Source organism: Hyla sarda, chromosome 8, assembly GCF_029499605.1.
Source record: "Hyla sarda isolate aHylSar1 chromosome 8, aHylSar1.hap1, whole genome shotgun sequence".
NCBI lineage: Eukaryota > Metazoa > Chordata > Amphibia > Anura > Hylidae > Hyla > Hyla sarda.
Window position 1 is genome coordinate 171,814,750 of NC_079196.1, and position 22,081 is coordinate 171,836,830.

General features: G+C 44.5%; 2 protein-coding genes across 6 annotated transcripts in view; one reads left to right on the forward strand and one right to left on the reverse strand.

Annotated features, from left to right (window-relative positions):
* Nucleotides 1-6,395: 6,395 nt before the first annotated feature.
* TMEM11 (transmembrane protein 11) overlaps nucleotides 6,396-22,081 on the reverse strand; it is a 39,110-nt gene continuing 23,424 nt past the window's right edge. The window contains exons 1-2 of one of the 5 annotated variants that reach the window (XM_056537048.1): nucleotides 13,937-14,094; nucleotides 6,396-7,233 (exon numbers count right to left, since the gene is read on the reverse strand). In XM_056537048.1, the coding sequence (XP_056393023.1) occupies nucleotides 6,717-7,233; nucleotides 13,937-13,983 (564 nt within the window). In that variant the 5' untranslated portion in view covers nucleotides 13,984-14,094 and the 3' untranslated portion in view covers nucleotides 6,396-6,716. The other 4 variants (XM_056537047.1, XR_008847363.1, XR_008847364.1 and 1 more) reach the window with 4 other exon arrangements.
* FOXK1 (forkhead box K1) overlaps nucleotides 13,511-22,081 on the forward strand; it is an 82,021-nt gene continuing 73,450 nt past the window's right edge. The window contains exon 1 of the mRNA XM_056537046.1: nucleotides 13,511-13,567. Within this exon, the coding sequence (XP_056393021.1) occupies nucleotides 13,545-13,567 (23 nt within the window). The 5' untranslated portion in view covers nucleotides 13,511-13,544. The remainder of the gene's footprint in view (nucleotides 13,568-22,081) is intronic.

The following is a 22,081-nucleotide window of genomic DNA, read 5'->3' on the forward strand; positions in this document are numbered from 1 at the left end:
CCTAACACGCCGCCAAGGAACCAAATGAGGCCTAAGCAGGGGTATTTCCAAACACGGACCGAGCAGCTCAATAAAATATAGGGTGCAATTCTTTCAATATCAGAAGTGATGTACAAAAAATATGTCCCATAAATGATGCATTTGTGAAAAAAAGCTCATTTCGAATTTTTAAACACTGGCTCTAATAATTCCTGCCAAAAAACTATGGTGTTTAAATACCCCCTAGAGAATACCTTGAGGGGTCTAATTTTTAAAATGGGGTCATTTGGGGGGGGGGGGGGGGTCCTATGTTCTACCACCTTAAAATTTCTGCAAACCTTGCATAGCCAGGGATGTGGAAATTAAAAAAAAAAAAACTACTTGTCCAAGGGACTAAAGCGGAACACAATCTACTTGTGTCTCAAGAAAATCCACTTGTCCTGGTTGATTAAATAATTTCAACCAAAATAGTCTGATCCCCCCACTAGACCACCAGGGATGGATATACGATTCCTTTAGACACTGCTGACAGCGATGATCTAATGGGTTAATAGGCGATCGCAGTATGTCAGGATATTAGCGGGTGAGAGCTGTAGCTCCTCTTACGCCTGAGCCAAGCCCAGAAAAGTCTAGATATAACTTTTTGATCACCTTATAAAAAATTTCTCATATGAAGTGACCAAAAATGAACAATTCTGGACTATTTTTTTACATTTACACCGTTCACCGTACGGTTTAATTAACATTATATTTTAATAGCCTGGACATTTCCACATGTAGCGATACCACTTATGTTTATTTTTGTACATTATTTTTATTTTAAGAAAATTGGAAACTTTTATTAGGAAAGGGGCTTATTCACATGTATACGCACTTTTTAAAATATTTTAATCACTATTTTTCAGTCTCAATAGGGACTTATGTGTTACTGGGGGGGGGGGGGTTCTGCTTCTCCAGTTTATATGGTGCATTTTGTGTCAGAAAATGCTGGAAGTTGCATTTAGTTAGTAGATAACTACAACTCCCAGCATGCCCTGATACAGTCTATGGTTGTGTGGGTGTTGCAGCATGTTGCACTGTATAGTAGGACAGTTAAGGTTATTGTGTAACATGCTGGGAGTTGTAGTTTTGGTTTGTGTCAGCTGCAGAGCCATAGTCTATGTCAAGGAATACTGGGAATTACAGTTAGTAACTACAACACCCAGCATGCCCTGCAGCCTATAGCTCTGCAGCTGACACAAACCAAAACTACAACACCCAGCATGCCCTGATGCAGCCTATAGCTCTGCAGCTGACCCGAACCAAAACTACAACTCCCAGCATGTTGCACTTTATAGTTCTACAGTTTAGGTTATGGTCCAACATGCTGGGAATTGTAGTTTTGGTTCGGGTGTGTTTGTGTGCATCCGTGAGGCTCTTGGTTGGCGGGTGAGTATGAAGGGGGCGGGATTCTGGGGGGGCAATTTAGTGCGGGTGCCACTAAAAAATAAATAAAATTAGATGGCACAACTGCCCTAATGCCCGACGTGACAGTCCGCTCCTATACAAAACATTCATGCATACACATCATACATGCACCAGCCACTGCCCCATATACATACACACACACCCGCCACTGCCCCCCCCCCCCACATCATACATTACATATACACATACATCATACACACATACACTCACACCATACATATACACACATCATACATACACCTGCCGCTGCCCACCCCACATCATACATCACATACATACACATCACACTTAGACATTATACATACATCATACATTACATACACATCACACATAGACATCATACACACATACACTCACACCATACATATCCACCAGTGTTTCCCAACCAGGGTGCCTCCAGCTGTTGCAAAACTACAACTCCCAGCATGCCCAGGGCATGCTGGGAGTTGTAGTTTTTCAACAGCTGGAGGCACCCTGGTTGGGAAACACTGATATACACCATACATATGCACACATCATACATTACATACACACATCATACATACACTCACACTACATATACAACCACCCTTCCTGCCGCCGCCTGCATTCTCGGTCTCCTCACCTGAGCCACCATGAGTGGACATCAGAGCTGTAGTCACCGCCGGTGTGAGGTGAGATTTCCGTCCTCCCCCTCTCTCCCCCCTGCTCTGTGTTTTCCTCGTGAAAACAAGCAACCTCCCCGTGGAGGATTAGGTCCTGTGGAGACAGATCAGGGGGAGGGGGAGGGATAGAGCTGAGTGCGGGGGATGGAGATGTGCACGGAGCTGTCTACATCCTCTCTCTCCCCCTGCTGTGTCTTCTGAGCTCCGTCCATCCTCCGGGAGGGGAGATAAGGGGGGGCTCTGCAGTCAGCTGGAGGCCGCCGCCCCCTCCATACACTCTGAGAGCTGGTGTGAGGTGGAGACTTCCATCCGCTCCTGCGCCTCACACCGACAGTATAGAAAAATAAGGGGGAAGTCTGTCTGTCCCTGCCCGATACAGGGCTAAATCTATAAACAATTCACCTGCCCGGCGCCCAAAACTACTTGTCCCGGGCGTCGGGCTATAGGATTTCCACATCCCTGATAGCACATAAAAATTAAAAAAATTTACTTTTCAAAATTTCAAGTTAAATTGTTAGGCTTTTAATTCATTTAATATGTTAATAAAAAAAAAAAAAAAGAAATGCTTTCAAAATAAAGTAGTCATCTGAAGAGTATAAGGTTCATAAACTATTTGGTCAGAATATATAAATATATGCAACCTATTAGTGTTAAAATAGCAAAAAATCTTTTTTTCTTTTAATTCATGATATTTTGCATTGTAAAAAAAATTAAAACTACAAATAATATCTTTTACTATGTACATGAAGGACAACTTGTGACAAAAAAAACAATGACAGAATTATCGTGATTGGCAAAACATTACCAGAATTATTCTCTTATAAAGTCAGACATCCCTGATTTGAAAAAACAGGCCTGGTCTTTCAGGGGCGTACAGGTTTACTTGTATTGGTCCTTCAAGGGGTTAAATGTAAACCTTTAATTTTTTATAATTAATTTTGTAAAACTGTTAGTAATGTATTTTAATGTGTGTGTTTTTAACTTTCCACTTTTTTTTCTTTATTTTTTACATTTTTAAAGGTAGTTCTACTACTCCCAGCATGGAACAGACTGTTCCATGATGGAAGTAGTAGTAGTGGTAGTACCTGTACTAATAGGCAGATCACCCAGGGTGTCACTTCTGACACCCGTTGCAATCCTCCTATATAATGTTTAGAAGCTGGCGGCACAGCCGTTCTTCTCCGCTCCCTGCACTGTATTCTGCGATGTGAATTCATGATGATTCATATTTCCCGCAGAGAGCTGTGATTGGGCAGATGGTTCAAGGCAATTACAACACTGTGGGAAATATGAATAATAGGTATATGTATGGCATATACTACAAAAGGACCAGAGAAAAGCGGCTGGCTGGCCGCATCTATACATTATACAGGACGATCGCAGCAGGTGTCAGGAGTGACACCTGCTGCGATCCATCCTTAACTGCAGGTACTACTGCTCCCAACATGGAGCACACTCTGCTCCATGCTGGGAGCTGTATTACCTGCATTAATAGACAGATCACAGCCGGAGTCACTCCTGACACCTGCTGCGATCGTTCTTCATCCTTGTGATGCAGATCGGCTTTCTCCTACGCTCGCATCTCTGCACTATACTCTGGCCGGCCAGTGATGTGAATACAAATTCACATAACTGATTCATATTTCCCGCTGAGAGTGGTGATTGGCTGCCACCATCCGAAAAATATAAATCAGTGATGTGAATTTCTCAAATCACTGGCCGGCCCGGAGTACAGAGCAGCTCCGCATCTCTGCAATAGAAAGGACAATCACATCAGGTGTTAGGAGTGACACCTGGGGCGATATGTCTATTAGTACAGGTACTACTACTCCCATCATGGAACAGTCTGTTCTATGCTGGGAGTAGAAGAACTACCTAAAAAATGTAAAAAAAAAGTTTTACACTTTATTAAACACATTATTAAAATACATTACTAATAATTTTAAAAAGGAGATGTCCGGTGCAGACTATTCCTATTCCATCCTGCTCGGGCTGCACTGGCCGAAGCGGAACATCGCTGGGGCCGGTGATAGGCTGAAGCGCCGTGTGACGTCCCGGGCTAAAGGAAGCAGACAGCCCACGTACGAAGGTAAGTGAAAGTTTGTTTTCTCTTTTTTCTTTTGCAGCCCGGGTAGGATGGAATAGAAATAGTCCGTACCAGACATCTCCTTTAACAAAATTATAACAAATATATTATTTTAACATTTAAATGGCCCCTTTCTACATTTTTATTGTTGTCAGCTACATTTTTAGGTCCCTGTCGCCCACATAAATTGGTCCCTGTTTAAAAATTTATAAAAATGTCATTAGAAAAAAATATACATTTCATTAAATCCATTTTTTTCCATCCCTACAGCACACTTTTTTTTTTTTTTTTTTTGGTACCCAACAAAATTTTGAAAAACACTCCAAAAAGGGGCCAAAAAATGCAATTTCCGCTCAAAGGCAAAAATGCCAGAAAAAAACAAGAAAAACACACCAAAACGCAGGAAAAATCTGTGGCAGTTTTTGTAAAAAAAAATAAACACACACCAGAAAATGTTTTTTGGTGTGGGAACATAGCCTTACAAATGTGGCTGCTATTCCCCAGTGCCATTTCCTTACCCCTTGATCACCGTATGTGCTATTTTATCACCCTCTTCCCCCCCCCCCCGTGCCATTTCATTCCCTTTATCATTCCGACCCTTGATCACATCACTTCATCCCTCTCTTGATCTCCTCCGTGCCACTTCATTACCCCTTGTGCCACTTCATTCTACCCCTTGATCCCACGCTCTGCTACTTCATCATTAACATAACATATTAGCCAATGCATTCCAGATGTCACTGTATGGTATCTGTCACAGACATCAATTTAACAGATACATAAGGAATGTTTCCCGTGAGGTCACTCTCCATTTATAGACACTAGTACTGGATTTTTCCCAAGCAGAAATGCAGGGACCTTCTTCCTCTCCTTAGCTCCCCGCAGAGTGGTGGTACTGCAAACAGCCACCCGGAAAAAACTTTTATGCTTTATGTCACATGGCAGCTGAGGAGACAAAAGGTAAGGACAGCATCCTGCTACCCAGCTTGGATGAGATAACAGTCCAGACAACACATCAGCAGACAACTCCAGGTGTATGCCACCCACAGAAGTAATTGCCTAACTCAGTCTAAAACATGTGTGCCCAAAATATCCAAAACTCTGGACTATTGGATTTTTTTGTTTAATCTTGTAATAAACTCATTCATACTTACTGGGGTGGTGATTCTATGCAGCAGGTGCAGATTTATGGTGCTCTGTGGGCCCTAGGGAAAAGATTACAAATTTGCCCTTTGTTAATGGGCCATGCTGGGGCCAATATACTCCTATAGGCCGACATCCTGATACAAACAGTGAATTTATTGAAACTGTGTACTAAGACAGTGCACATTGGCTCAGGCTGATTGATAAATCTGGCACATCTGTACACTATCTAGGCTAAGTTTGCACTGTCGATCAGGTCACGTGATCAAAGATTGCCGAGTCGCACCCAAGTTTAGTGAATGGGGTTGTTTTGCAACCTATAAGTGGCAACAACTGAAACCCAGCAGACACAAGAAATGCATCGAAGATTGATTTCCTGCACCTTTCGTATTGCAGTCACTTGTGGGTTACAACTAGCCCCCTCAGGCACAAATAAGAGCAAAATTTGGGCACATGACATTTTAGGTCATGTCCCTTTTCATCTGTTCCACTCCACTTCTGGTGCTTTCCATTTCTTTTTGGCGCTATTAGTGCGTCTCAATTGATAAACTTGGCACATTTGGAGACAAAATTGTGGCACAATAGCCAAAGTACGGTAAATAAACGTCTGTTTTACAGCTCAAAAAGAAAATAAAATAGCTGCTTTTTGATTGTGTTCTATTGAACGCAATAGATAATAACTGGTAGTTCACATTCAGTAAAATTTTGGCCATAGTTCCTTTACTAATACGGGACATTTGCAGCAAATAAATTCCGTTTTTTTTTTTTTTTAACCTGTCAAAACACTGCGATCGTCCGACAAACAAGTTGACTAGTCCTATTACTTAGGGCGATTATTTCTGTTGGGCCTATAATCACCCTGTGTAATAAGATCCTTAACGTCACCAGGTTGCCCATCATATTCACTTTTCGTATTCATATTGTTTACTATATAAGGTACCTTCATGTGTTGAGGGAAATCTCATTCCTAAATCAAATTGAAGGCACTTGAGCTGTAAAGGTGGACAACAAGACTTTTTTCTATTCTTTCTAGTTTAATTTTTTTTTTCTTGTCCACAATAGGAAAGCAAATAAGCCAGTATGTGTATTTTTTTATTATTTTAATGGTCACATGGACTTCTGGCTGGTTAAGTATGGTACAACAAATACTTAGGTGTCTATGTTAAAAAGTAAAACCCCTCCCTCATATGCCATTTGTGAATATATTCCATTTTGTGTTACAACTTGCGTCTTGGGTATACTGAACTGACAGCAGGTCCTCATCATCCTAGTATAAAGCGCTGTAAATAACCAGTACAGTAGCACTGACTTTTTCTCCTCCTTTGAAGAAATCCGATCTCTAACAAATTCCACAAAAAAATAATTGTTATTGTTGCATCCTCAGCATTGTGTGGAAATCATACAACGTAAATCTCATACAGCTTCTTGACACAATAGGTCAGTGCAGCAAGAGCTATCGTGTTATGTAGTCTCTTTCTGTGGATGTCGTCCTTTCTTACAAGCACCACTGGCGTGGAGGAGGTTAGAGTGTGTAGTGGTAGTCTTGATAACTTATAGGCATCATACTCCACCTGGTATTTGCAACAAGGATCAAACTGCCAGGAGATTCCATAAAGAGTAGAGCAGGCCAGGCTAAGGATACCAGCTGGCAGAGACAAGTAGGGTGCATATTCTGAAGGCAAAACTAATGGGGTAAGAAGGCAGATTGTACCAGAAAGCACTGCTGTCTTGTGCAGGCAGTTTCCCACGGTGATCCAGCGGGCAGTTTCATCTCCAATGCGGGTTGGTTCGATTACTATGTACTTGTACTGGGCTTCAAGGGCTTGTTCCAGTTCATATTCAAACTGGTCCTGGGCGTTTTCACCATTGTAAATCTCATGAACGATGTACCACTCACTCGTGGAAAAGGGCGCCCTGAGAAAAAGAATATCTTCAGAAGACTGTAACATACATAATAAGAACAAAAACAGCATACAAGGACCCTACTGAGACAGAAGTGGGCGGAGCACTTAGTAGCCAGTCAGATCTATTCTTTCATTTTTTTTTTTTTAGCATTTGAAGAATGAGAACTAGAATCTGGTGGGTTGCTATATTTGTCACTCATCAGTATGACTCCACCTACCGATGCCTTGAATGCACACTATCTGTATTTGGCCTATTAAGAGGTATGTATTATCAGGTATTAAGTGGCATAGCAGTAGGGATCGACTGAACAAGCTGCTGTATGTGGGCTTACAGGGCATGAAGCATTCTTCAGATAGACCGAGCACTCTTCTTAACTTTCTAGTGTCTAAAGTGAACGGGGCCCAATTCTCCACCAACAGCAGATCTCAACCAATTCTTACCTTCCTCGCTCCACCACCGTCACCAATATCACGGAGCTCAGATTCCTTCTGTGCGCGGCTTCTGAGTTTGGAGTCGTCACATGCCCACGCATCCAATCAGTGGCTGCAGTGATTTTCTGGGTGTGTGTGACATCACATCCCCAAACCTGGAAGTCCGGACAGCGGGGAGCAGAGCTCCATTACATCAGCAGCAGCACAGGGAAGGTAAAAAGTGTTATTTTTTTCTTAATCTTTCCCTGCCCGATAAGTGTTTAAAAAGAAGTAAATGCCGCACTGTCCCTATAAGGGCACAGGCAGACTTAGCTGAGCATGCATGTGTATTTGGGATGGGGTTGCATGAAGCACTAGCTCATGCTGGAATTCTACCCCCTGGGTAGACAATGAGGCTGCACATGACTGCAAATGTACCGCCATTCACAGGCAACCACATAGCCAAACTAACGAAGACACAAGAAACGAGGACGTGGCCCGTGAATCACCTACATGGAGAGAATCTGACAGGTAGTTCTTCACCCGCACTAAAACCAGTATATTGGGTTATAGTGCAGGCAAAGAGCATCTAAAATGAGGGGTTACTTACTGAAATCCGTTGGTTAGGTGCAGTGTTACGCTAGTAAATAGTTTTATTCCTGAAGCCCTTATTAGCATAATAATGAAGGGGATGGGGCTGATGGGGAAATATAGAGGAATCAAGGGAGCTTGGCCAGCTGGCTTTCTGTCTCCAATGCGCACTGGGGAGCATTGCGAGTAAAACTACAGTGGTCGCTCAAGTTACAATATTAATTGGTTCCAGGACGACCATTGTATGTTGAGACCATAACTCTATGGAAACCTGGTAATTGGTTCTGAAGCCACAAAAATGTCATCCAATAATAGGAAAAAGTGAGGATTAAAGAGAAATAAGTAGATAACTAATAAAGATAAAGCAAATCCTTACATATAAAAGTAAGAAAGATCTGCTGGGAGCTGTAAATCACTGTCTATGTCAGTGTTTCCCAAGCAGGGAGCCTCCAGCTGTTGCAAAACTACAACTCCCAGCATGCCCGGACAGCCAAAGGCTGTCCGGGCATGCTGGGAGTTGTAGTTTTGCAACAGCTGGGGGCACCCTGCTTGGGAAACACTGGTCTATGTAGAGGACAGGAGCTTCTTCCGGGTCCTGTACAGAACACACAGTGTCCGAAAAAAAAGTAACATGGAGTCGCCCTCACCTGGTGTCCAAAGGAGCAGCTAATCCTGGCAGAGGTAAAGTGTACAGAACATGTAATACCTCCCTGTACTGTAGGGGGCGCTACCAGACATCAGTCAGTGCATACGCTTCAGTAATACAGGTGTTTTACCAGTAAATTGCCCATTCTGATTGGCCAGTTCTTCCGGCCATTGACAAGTTTCACACATCTGGACTGTCTATACATTGTATGTTGAGTCTGGTTTCAACTTACAATGGTCCAGAAAAGACCATTGTATGTTGAAACTATTGTATGTTGAGGCCATTGTAAGTGGAGGGATCGCTGTATTTACAAGCATAACACAGCACCTAGTGAACGTATTTCAGCGAGTAAGGCTAGGTTCACACATCAGAATGTCCACACGGATATTCCCCTGCAGCAGAGTCCAGTTGAGTTCAACGGGATTCTGCTGCTCTGTGTGGATTTTTCCTGCCAGTCCGTCTATGGTCCTAGTGCCGGCACCTGCAAGCAGTTTGCAGAATGTCAGTACTGACATTCTCTGCCCGGACATTCCGTAGTGTGAACATAGCCTAACCCCTTATTTTACAGCTCTTTACCTGCACTATAAGCCAGTATACTGGGTTAAGTGCGGGTGAACTACCTGTCAGATTCTCTTTAAAGGGGTAGTCCAGTGGTGAAAAACGTATCCCCTATCCTAAGGATAGGGGATAAGTTTGAGATCGCGGGGGGTCCGACCGCTGGGGCCCCCTGCGATCTCTCTGTACGGGGGCCAGGCTCTCAGGCCAGATAGCGGGTGTCGACCTCTGCACGAAGCGGCGGCCGACACGCCCCCTCAATACATCTTTAGGGTACGTTCCCACACGGCGTATTTTGCTGCGTATTTGCTGCGTATTTGGTGCTGCGTATTTTCCTACCCATTGACTTCAACAGAGAAAATAAAATATGCAGCAGCAAATACGCAGCAAATACGCCGTGTGGGAATGTACCCTTATGGCAGAGCCGGAGATTGCCGAAGGCAGCGCTTCGGCTCTGCCATAGAGTTGTATTGAGGGGGCGTGTCGGCCACCGCTTCGTGCGGAGGTCGACACGCCCCCTTCCCGCGGGCTGTCGGGGCTTCGTACAGGAGATCGCAGGGGGCCCCAGCAGTCGGACCCCCCGCAATCTGCAACTTATCCCCTATCCTTAGGATAGGGGATAAGTTGTTCACCACTGAGTCACCACTGGACTACTCCTTTAACCTCTTCAGGACCAGGCCAATTTTCAATTTAGAGTTTTCTTCTTTTCCTCCTCCCCTTTTAAAGAGACACATAGCCATATTGGTTTTTTTGCAGGGCAGTAGTACTTTGTAATGGCACCTTTTTCATATTTGTGACTGTATTGTGTATGTATTGATATGTATTGTGACAAAAAACTGCAATTCTGGTTTGTCTGTTTTTTAACGCCATTCACTGCACAGGGGCATAAACATTATATTTTAATAGTTTGGACAATTCCGCACTTGGCGATAGAAAATGTGTTTATTTTTGTCTGTTTGCATTATTTTTATTTGTAAAATGGGAAAAGGGAGTGATTTAAAGTTTTATCGTGATAGGAGCTTTTATATATTTAGCAACTTTAAAAAAAAAATTATTTTACACTTTGTTATAAGTAATCATTGAATTGCTTTTACTGTTCAATATTATGCCATAGCATTGATCAGTGTTACTTGGGCACTGCTAGGACAGTCTGCCTGAGGCAGACTGTACAAGAAGAGCAATGAGGAGACCTCTGGTCACATTTGACTTATCGGACCCCAGCAGCATGGTGTAGTGCCCCAAAATCACTAACACCTTCAGTTTTATCCATAAGATGCTGTGATTGAAATTGATCACAGCATCTAAAGATTAATGGCGGACCTCAGCGCTATCGCTTATGTTTATCATTAGTGGTGAGTCCTAGCGTCTATGGAGCGAGCTTAGCTCTTGCACTCGCTTTATAGATAGTAAACACTGAAGGATGTAAGTATATGTCCCAGTGAGTAAAGCACAAGGATGTACATTTACATACATTGTCAGGAAGGGGTTAAAGAACACCTGTCATTCCTTTCATGCCGACAACCACAAGTCACTGGAGCTGACCCTGGTGGCTGGCAGTCCCTGGTCTCCCTATACCCAAACAGGAAGAGATCTGTCAATCAAGTCCAGGTAGATAAGGAAGTGTCACCCAGATGATGTTGTTCGAGCAGCATGAAAGTGATGACAGGTTTTCTGTAATGTCCTCATAGAACACCCCTTTAATATGACAGCCAGAGAAAGGCCTAGCTCATAAAGGGGGAACCTGCCTTTAGATACTTGTTTCCTCTATGATAGCTACATAGCAGTCAGATGACAACCCGTCCATGTAGTATCTATAATGGTGAAATATAGGAAGGATCCAGTATAAAACAGCTGCCACTAAGGCTCTTTTCACACTGCTGTAGGGACCCGTCACTAACGGATCCATCAGGCTCTATTTTTATTTATTTTTTGGCCAAAAATTGACCCGTTACCTGACGGGTCCTAACAGGTCCCGAGTGACCCCATTCACTAAGATGGGGTCCCGACGGACCCGTTATTTTTTAGCGGCGAGTAGTAGGAGAAAAATTTGTCCGAGCACAAATTTTCTCCTGCCATTCGCGATCCTAAAATAATGGGCTTCACACTACCAGAGACAAACCGCAGTGTGAAAGTAGCCTAAGGCTGTATGTAGAGCTGGGCGGTATGACCAAATCTGCGCATCACGGTATTTTTGTAACTTTCGGCGGTTCCACAGTATATAACGGTATTTCCCCCCCCCCCCCGCCAAATTAATTATCAGCGCTGCGCTTTTCTGCCCCCCCACCCCCCCCCCCCAACAAAAATTAATTATCAGCCCAGCGCTGCCCCCATCAGGGTAAATACTCACATCTCACCCGCTGCCCTCCTCGTGCTGTTTGTTGCCGCCGCCGGCGAAGACACAAGGTAAACAAAATAAACTCACGCATGTTCCGACGTCGGACTTACGCAAGGGATGGGAACGTCGGACAGCCTATCACCGGCCACAGCGATGTTCCGCCTCGGCCGCTGATAGGCTGAGCCCACTGTCATGTAAGGAGCTCTGGGCAGCTTCTGACATGACAGTGGGCTCAGCCTATCAGCGGCCGAGGCGGAACATTGCTGCGGCCGGTGATAGGCTGACAGCTCTCCGACGTTCCATTCACTAGGAAGCAGATGAGGCCGGTACCGGACAAACGGGAGGCGAGTTAAAGTTTATTTTGTTTATTTTTTGCAGCCCGGGCTTAGGGATACCACACAATATAGAGCAGTGGTCTTCAACCTGCTGACCTCCAGATGTTGCAAAACTACAACTCTCAGCATGCCCGGACAGCCGTTGGCTGTCCGGGCATGCTGAGAGTTGTAGTTTTGCAACATCTGGAGGTCGGCAGGTTGAAGACCACTTGTATAGAGTGTCAGCGCCGGCGGCCGCAACAAACATGAGGATGAGGGGGCAGCGCATGCGGGTGACATATCAGTATTTAACCCGATGGGGACAGTGCTGGGCTGATAATTTGGGGGGGGGGGGCAGAACTCGGGGTGACGGGGGTGACTTGTGATTAGTTCCCCGATGTGGGGACAGCGCAGCGCTGGGCTCATTCATTCATTCCCGAGGGGAAGGGGCCCAACCAGTATTGCGGTATAGGTTAAAATTCATAACGTGCAGCACAGAAAACACAAAAATGTCGGTATTCGGTATGAACCGTTATACCGCCCAGCCCTACTGTATGTATCCACAGTGGTAATTGTATCAGGTATTGCAGCGCACTGATGCTCAGAGATACCCATAACATGCCACAGTATTCCTTCATCTAAGAAAAACAGCTGACAAACCCATTACAAGCCGATCAATTGTGTGAGGGAAGATATGATGCCGGTGTGAACACCGCCTTACACTGCAGCCTGATACCTTGGCGGCAATAAATAGATATTGGATTTGTCCAAGACGTCAAGAGGTGTAAAATGGCATCAGGAGACTAGGGCTCCCACCTTTTTAATGCTACACCTCACCTACAGGGGACTGGGGTTCAATCCTAAGGGTATATACACATGGGCAGAATCCACAAGCAGCGCTGTACCACAGCTTAATGGTTGCTGTTCCTCCATTGGAGCTGCAGAGCGTAGCCATGTGGAGTCACATTTCTTTGCTTGGTTCCGTCTCCCATTTAATCCAATGTGAATGCTTTTTTTGTGCTTTTTCCCCCCCCCAAGCTTACACCCCGTGGTTCCAGTCACAGAAATCAGGGCGATTTCTGCGCAAAAAGCCATGTGGTTATAAGCCGTGTGCACATGCCCTTGTACACATAAGAGAAGGACACGCCAGAGCCTGGATATGGGAACCATTTCTAAGTATACAGACCAGTCATATTTATACAAAAGATCAATGTTCTCCAACCAATGTGCCCCAGGCGGTTGTAAAACTACGACCCCCAGCATGCCCAGAGAGCCAGTGTCTGTGCAGGCATGCTGGAAGGTGTAGTATTGCAACAGCTGAAGGCGCACTGGTTGGGAAACACGACCTTAAATAATCCAAAACTGTCTATAACAATAAAACTGTCTTGGCCCATAACGACCAATCACAGCTCTGCTTTCATTTTACCAGAGCTCGTTTAGCTAGAAGAACTGCGCTTTCATAGGTTGCTATGAGCAACCGTTTTCTTATCAGGTATGGGTGATCTTTCCTAGTGCTGTTGGTGACAGTTCACACTGGCCCCGTACCCCGCCCACGCAGATGCCTCAGGGCCCACCCGTCCCCTCTCAGTCTGCCGCCCTGGGATCATCTATTCTACGTATAGGGGGGCACTGCACTCTCCCCCCACCCCTGACCGCCATTCAGGTGCTGACAGCCCCCCGGCAACCTCTGCCAGTCTCCCCCTGACCTCGGGCCTGTCACCGCTCAGCAGCACACCATAGCCAGAGAAGGTACCGGGCCTCAGCACACACTACACACCCGCAGCCGCCGCACCCATAACACCCGAGGTGACCCCCCATATAGGATGGATGCCTCCTGGGGTACATGGCGGGCCATGCTCACCTATCTCTGCCTCCCAGCCCAGCGCGCCTCCTTCCCCAAGTGGCCATCTTGGAGACTCGGATCTCAGCAGTCTCACTAGGTTCTGCGCATTTCCCGGGGGCTGATGGGAAATAGAGTACACACTGAAGCTCACAGTGTAAAATGGCGAATGACTACAAATCCCGGCGTACCTGTCGTGTTGGCTTCACAAAACGCCAAGAATTATGGGAGCTGTAGTTTCAAGCCTGGGCTTGAGGGACTTGGGCTTTATCTGGCGCAAGATCAGGCGGCTGTGTGAGATCTGATAGGAGCACAAAGATGACACCTCATACTGATAGAACAACTACATAATACTGACAGTAATGCCCTCTAATATACTAATAGCCTATGTACCCTCATCACAGTGACAGTCATTGTACCCCTATACTACTGACAGCTACCCTCATAACAGTGACAGTCATTGTACCCCTATACTACTGACAGCTACCCTCATAACAGTGACACTCATTGTACCCCTATACTACTGACATCTACCCTCATCACAGTGACAGTAATTGTACCCCTATACTACTGACAGCTACCCTCATAACAGTGACAGTCATTGTACCCCTATACTACTGACAGCTACCCTCATAACAGTGACAGTCATTGTACCCCTATACTACTGACATCTACCCTCATAACAGTGACAGTCATTGTACCCCTATACTACTGACATCTCCCCTCATAACAGTGACAGTCGTTGTACCCCTATACTACTGACAGCTACCCTCATAACAGTGACAGTCATTGTACCCCTATTCTACTGACAGCTACCCTCATAACAGTGACAGTCATTGTACCCCTATTCTACTGACAGCTACCCTCATAACAGTGACAGTCATTGTACCCCTATACTACTGACAGCTACCCTCATAACAGTGACACTCATTGTACCCCTATACTACTGACAGCTACCCTCATCACAGTGACAGTCATTGTACCCCTATACTACTGACAGCTACCCTCATAACAGTGACACTCATTGTACCCCTATACTACTGACAGCTACCCTCATAACAGTGACAGTCATTGTACCCCTATACTACTGACATCTACCCTCATAACCGTGACAGTCATTGTACCCCTATTCTACTGACAGCTACCCTCATAACAGTGACAGTCATTGTACCCCTATTCTACTGACAGCTACCCTCATAACAGTGACAGTCATTGTACCCCTATACTACTGACAGCTACCCTCATAACAGTGACAGTCATTGTACCCCTATACTACTGACAGCTACCCTCATAACAGTGACACTCATTGTACCCCTATACTACTGACAGCTACCCTCATCACAGTGACAGTCATTGTACCCCTATACTACTGACAGCTACCCTCATAACAGTGACAGTCATTGTACCCCTATACTACTGACAGCTACCCTCATAACAGTGACAGTCATTGTACCCCTATACTACTGACAGCTACCCTCATAACAGTGACACTCATTGTACCCCTATACTACTGACAGCTACCCTCATAACAGTGACAGTCATTGTACCCCTATACTACTGACATCTACCCTCATAACCGTGACAGTCATTGTACCCCTATTCTACTGACAGCTACCCTCATAACAGTGACAGTCATTGTACCCCTATTCTACTGACAGCTACCCTCATAACAGTGACAGTCATTGTACCCCTATACTACTGACAGCTACCCTCATAACAGTGACAGTCATTGTACCCCTATACTACTGACAGCTACCCTCATAACAGTGACACTCATTGTACCCCTATACTACTGACAGCTACCCTCATCACAGTGACAGTCATTGTACCCCTATACTACTGACAGCTACCCTCATAACAGTGACAGTCATTGTACCCCTATACTACTGACAGCTACCCTCATAACAGTGACAGTCATTGTACCCCTATACTACTGACATCTACCCTCATAACAGTGACAGTCATTGTACCCCTATACTACTGACATCTACCCTCATAACAGTGACAGTCATTGTACCCCTATACTACTGACAGCTACCCTCATAACAGTGACAGTCATTGTACCCCTATACTACTGACAGCTACCCTCATAACAGTGACAGTCATTGTACCCCTATACTACTGACAGCTACCCTCATAACCGTGACAGTCATTGTACCCCTATTCTACTGACAGCTACCCTCATAACAGTGACAGTCATTGTACCCCTATTCTACTGACAGCTACCCTCATAACAGTGACAGTCATTGTACCCCTATACTACTGACAGCTACCCTCATAACAGTGACAGTCATTGTACCCCTATTCTACTGACAGCTACCCTCATAACAGTGACAGTCATTGTACCCCTATACTACTGACAGCTACCCTCATAACAGTGACAGTCATTGTACCCCTATACTACTGACAGCTACCCTCATAACAGTGACAGTCATTGTACCCCTATTCTACTGACAGCTACCCTCATAACAGTGACAGTCATTGTACCCCTATTCTACTGACAGCTACCCCCATATCTGACAGTCATTGTACCCCTATACTACTGACAGCTACCCCCATATCTAACAGTCATTGTACCCCTATACTACTGACAGCTACCCTCATAACAGTGACAGTCGTTGTACCCCTATACTACTGACATCTACCCTCATAACAGTGACAGTCATTGTACCCCTATACTACTGACAGCTACTCTACCCCTTATAATACTTTTACAGACTAAATGCAGTCATAACATTGACATCCATTGTACCCCTTTAATACTGACAGCTTCTATACCAGTGGTCTCCAACCTGCGGACCTCCAGATGTTGCAAAACTACAACTCCCAGCATGCCCGGACAGCCGACGGCTGTCCGGGCATGCTGGGAGTTGTAGTTTTGCAACATCTGGAGGTCCGCAGGTTGGAGACCACTGTTCTATACCCTCATAATAGTGACAGCCACTGTATGCCCTATAATATTACACCCTCTGTACCCTCCAAACAGTGACATCCATTGTACTCCTATAATATTGACCACCTCTGTACCCTCATAACAGTATCAGCCATTGTACCCCTATAATACTGACCACCTCTGTACTCTTATAATACTGACAGCCATTGCACCCCATATAATACTGACATGCTTTGTACCCTCATATTACTGAGAGTCATTGTACCCCCTATAATATTGACCACCTCTGTACCCTCATAATACTGATAGTCATTGTACCCCTATAATATTGACCACCTCTGTACCCTCATAATACTGATAGTCATTGTACCCCTATAATATTGACCACCTCTGTACCCTCATAATACTGATAGTCATTGTACCCCCTATAATATTGACCACCTCTGTACCCTCATAATACTGATAGTCATTGTACTACTATAATATTGACCACCTCTGTACCCTCATAATACTGAGAGTCATTGTACCCCTATAATATTGACCACCTCTGTACCCTCATAATACTGATAGTCATTGTACCCCTATAATATTGACCACCTCTGTACCCTTATAATACTGACAGCCATTGCACCCCATATAATACTGACATGCTTTGTACCCTCATATTACTGAGAGTCATTGTACCCCCTATAATATTGACCACCTCTGTACCCTCATAATACTGAGTCATTGTACCCCTATAATACTGACAGCCTCTATACCCTCATAACAGTGACAGCCATTGTACCCCCTATAATACTTACAGCAGCTGTGCCCTCATAATATTAAAAGTCATTGTACCCCTTTAATACTGACACCCTCTGTATCCTCATAATACTGACAGCTATTGTACCCCCATAATATTGGCAGCCTTTGTACCCCTGTAATACTAACAACTTCTGTACCTTCATAACAGCGCCAGTCATTGTACCCATACAATATTGGCAGCATCTGTACCCTTATAACCATCACAGCAGTTGTACCCATATATAATAAGCCGCTCCTGGGTTGTCTTAGGGTCACTGGGGAGAATTTATTATTGACTTTACAGTTTTTTTTGGGTTGTGAAATGTTGCAAATTGTTGCTTAATATGTGTTTGTATGTGACTTTTTTGGGACTTTTTGGCAGGAATGTGTTTTGTAGAAATCAATTTCATTTTGACAGATGCAGAGGACCCAAATTTATTATGTGAGCCTTTTTTTTTTTTTATAACAAGTTCCTAAATTTTTGAGGATATAAATTCTCACCCTTATGCCATCACTGACATGGTGTAGAAAAAAGGGTTGTCAAGAATGCATCACAAAGTATGCTAAAATGTGACTAATTTTAACAGGAACTGTTTAATTTTAAAAAGTCGCTAAAATAAAGTGTGTGTGTGTCTCTAATCACTTAAAAGCTGCAAAGAAATGTGAACTACAAAAACAGCTGTAAGCCACTAGTTCAACAGCAAAGTCCACAGAAACACCATTTAACAAAGAAGTGCGACCATATAATTAATAAGGTGCCAGTATACCAAAAATAGCCACACCAATAGTGATAAATCTCCCCCATTATTTTCTTGGAAAGAGAACCTTTGGCCCAGTCTGAGGTCCAGAGCACTCGTGACCAGGTTTTGACAAGGGATACTCTGGTGCTGAACAACTTATCCTCTATGCACAGTGTCAGATTGTAGGGGTCCGACCGCTGGGACCCCTGTGATCTTCTACCCGTCGTCCTAGTTCCCCATGCACTGAGTGGGCACCATTCTGTGCACAAAGCTGTGTCGCATGGAGCAGTGGCCAACATGCCACCTCCATCCATCTCTACAGGAGAGACAGAGATACAGCGCTCAGTGTATGGGGAGAGTCGGAGCGCAGGGCAGGATATCATTGGGGGCAGTGCTGCATACATTGTTCACCTTTTGGAGGTTTCCCCCATCTGCACACAAGATCTTTGGAGCAAAGCCAGAATGGCCATTGGGTTCTTGGTCACCTTTATTACCAAGACCCTTCTCCCTGATTACTTATTTTGGTGAGGCCAACAGCTCTAGAAAGAGTCCTAGTTGTTTCACATTTTATTTCCATTTAAGAACTATGGAGGCCACTGTTCTCTTGGGAACTTTCAGTACAGTAGAAAGTTTTTGTACCCTTCTCTATGCCTCTACACAATCCTTACTCTGAGCTCTACAGGCAGTTTCTTCCATCATAGCTTGTTTTGTTCTGATAAAGATTGTCAGCTGTGAGACCTTATATAGACAGGGCAGTGTCTTTCCAAATCCTGTCCAATCAACTAAATTGACTATAGGTAACTCTAATCAAGGTGTAGAAACATCTCAGAGGTGATTAACCCCTTAGAGGAGTAGTCCAGTGGTGACCCAGTGGTGATCAACTTATCCCCTATCCTAAGGATAGGGGATAAGTTTGAGATCGCGGGGGGTCCGACTGCTGGGGCCCCCTGCGATCTCCTGTACGGAGCCCCGACAGCCCGCTGCCTTCGGCAATCTCCGGCTCTGCCATAGAGATGTATTGAGGGGGCGTGTCGGCCGCCGATTCGTGCGGAGGTCGACACCCGCTACCTGGCCGACACCGCTATCTGGCCCCCGTACAGAAAGATCGCAGGGGGCCCCAGCGGTTGGACCCCCCGCGATCTCAAACTTATCCCCTATCCTTAGGATAGGGGATAGGGTTTTTCACAACTGGACTACCCCTTTAAGGACTCAGGGTTTTTCCACTTTCCTTTTTTCCTCCTTACATCTAAAAAATCATAACTCTTTCAATTTTGCACCTAAAAAATCCATATGATGGCTTATTTTTTGCACCACCAATTCTACTTTGTAATGACATCAGTCATTTTACCCCCCAAAAATCATTTTGTGACAAAATTGAAGAAAAAACTAAATTTTTTTGGGAGCTGCCATTTGTACACAGTAAATTTTTCGGTAAAAATGACACCTTTTTATTCTGTAGGTCCATACGATTAAAATGATACCCTACTTATATAGGTTTTATTTTGTCGTACTTCTGAAAAAAATCATAACAGCAGGAAAATGTATACGTTTAAAATGGTCATATTCTGACCCCTATAACTTTTTTATTTTTCTGCGTATGGGGCGGTATGAGTGCTAATTTTATGCGCCGTGATCTGAAGTTTTTAGCGATATAATTTCTGTATTGATCGGACTTATTGATCACTTTTTATTCATTTTTTTCATGATAGAAAAAGTGACCAAAAAAACGCTATTTTGGACTTTGGAATTTTTTTGCGCATACGCCTTTGACCGTGCAGTTTAATTAACAATGTATTTGTATAATTCAGACATTTCTGCACATGGCGATACCACATATGTTTATTTTTATTTACACTGTTTTTTTTTAACCTCTTGGGGACGCAGGGCGTAGGCATATGCCTTGCATCTCCGATCCTTAAGGAGTCAGGGCGTACCTGTACGCCCTGGTCCCGTTTACCGGGTTTAAACCGTTCTCACCAGCAGAGAATGGGTTAAACCTGGTGGGTCCCAGTTTCTACGGGCAGCAAGGACCCACAGCTAATGCTGGGCACGGCCGATGCCCGACATTAACCCTTTAGACGCCGCAATCAAAGTTGATCGCGGGGTCTAAAAGGAAAGTAAAAGAATCCCGGCAGCTCAGCAGAGCTGATCGGGACTATCGCGACAAAATCGCAATGTCCCGATCAGCTTACCGGACGACGGGAGGGTCCTCACCTGCCTCTCCGTTGCCAGATTGGCGATCTACTGCTCCATGCCTGCGCAGCAGGCTAGAGCAGCAGATCGCCGGTTACACTGATCAGTGCTTTGCAATGGCATAGCAATGATCAGTATATGCAATCAGAAGATTGCATGTTTTAGCCCCCTATAGGGGCTAAAAAAAAAAAAAAGTAAATATTTTTTTTAATAAAAGTTCATTAACCCCTTCCCTATTAAAAGTTTAAATCACCCCCCTTTCCCATTTTTTTAATAAAATAATGTAATAAAGAATAAAAATAATCATATGTGGTACAGCTGCATGCGTAAATGTCCGAACTATTAAACTATTAATCCATTTTAATCCGTTATAGTCCGTTATTAATAACGGACGTTATTTTGTGACGGGAGAATGAATGGAAGAAATAGTGCATGCACTATATCTTCTGTTACTATCTTCCGTCACAAAATAACATCCGTTATTAATAACGGACTATAACTGATTAAAACGGATAATGTAAAAATCCCATAGACTATAATGGGATTTTCTAACGGACGTATGGGATTTTCTAACGGACGTTTAATGGACGATTTTCAGGGTTTTCATAACGGAACATCAAACGGATCTTTAAAACGGATGAATTTTATAATGTGAAAGCAGCCTTATATTCTAATAAGTGATGCCTTAAAAAGTACAATTGGTGACAAAAAATAAGCCCTTATATGGGTCTGTAGGTGCAAAATTGAAAGAGTTATGATTTTTTGAAAGGAAGGAGGAAAAAGCGAAAATGCAAAAATGAAAATTTGCTGGTATTAACCCTGGTATTAACCCTTTAGAAGCGGCGGTCAAAGCTGACCGCCGCTTCTAAAGTGAAAGTGAAAGTGACCCGGCTGCTCAGTCGGGCTGTTCGGGACCTCCGCGGTGAAATCGCGGCGTCCCGAACAGCTTACAGGACACCCGGAGGGCGCTTACCTGCCTCCTCGGTGTCCGAATGACTGCTCCGTGCCTGAGATCCAGGCAGGAGCTGTCAAGCGCCGATAACACTGATCACAGGCGTGTTAATACACGCCTGTGATCAGGATGAGAGATCAGTGTGTGCAGTGTTATAGGTTCCTATGGGACCTATAACACTGCAAAAAAAAAGTGTTAATAAAGGTCATTTAACCTCTTAAGGACCCATGACGTATGCATACGTCATGAGTCCCGGTCCTGCGATATAACGCGGGGTCACACGGTGACCCCGCATCATATCGCGGCGGGCCCGGCGTCATAGTGAAGCTGGGACCCGCCTCTAATAGCGCGCGGCACTGATCGCTGTGCCGCGCGCTATTAACCCTTTAGCCGCGCGCTCAAAGCTGAGCCGCGCAGCTAAAAATGAAAGTAAAAGTGCCCGGCTAGCTCAGGGAGCTGTTCGGGATCGCCGCGGTATAATCGCGGCATCCCGAACAGCTGTAGCACAGGAGGAGGTCTTCTTACCTTCTCCTGTGCTGTCCGATCGCCGAATGAATGCTTCAAGCCTGAGATCCAGGCTTGAGCATTCAATCGCCGAAAAC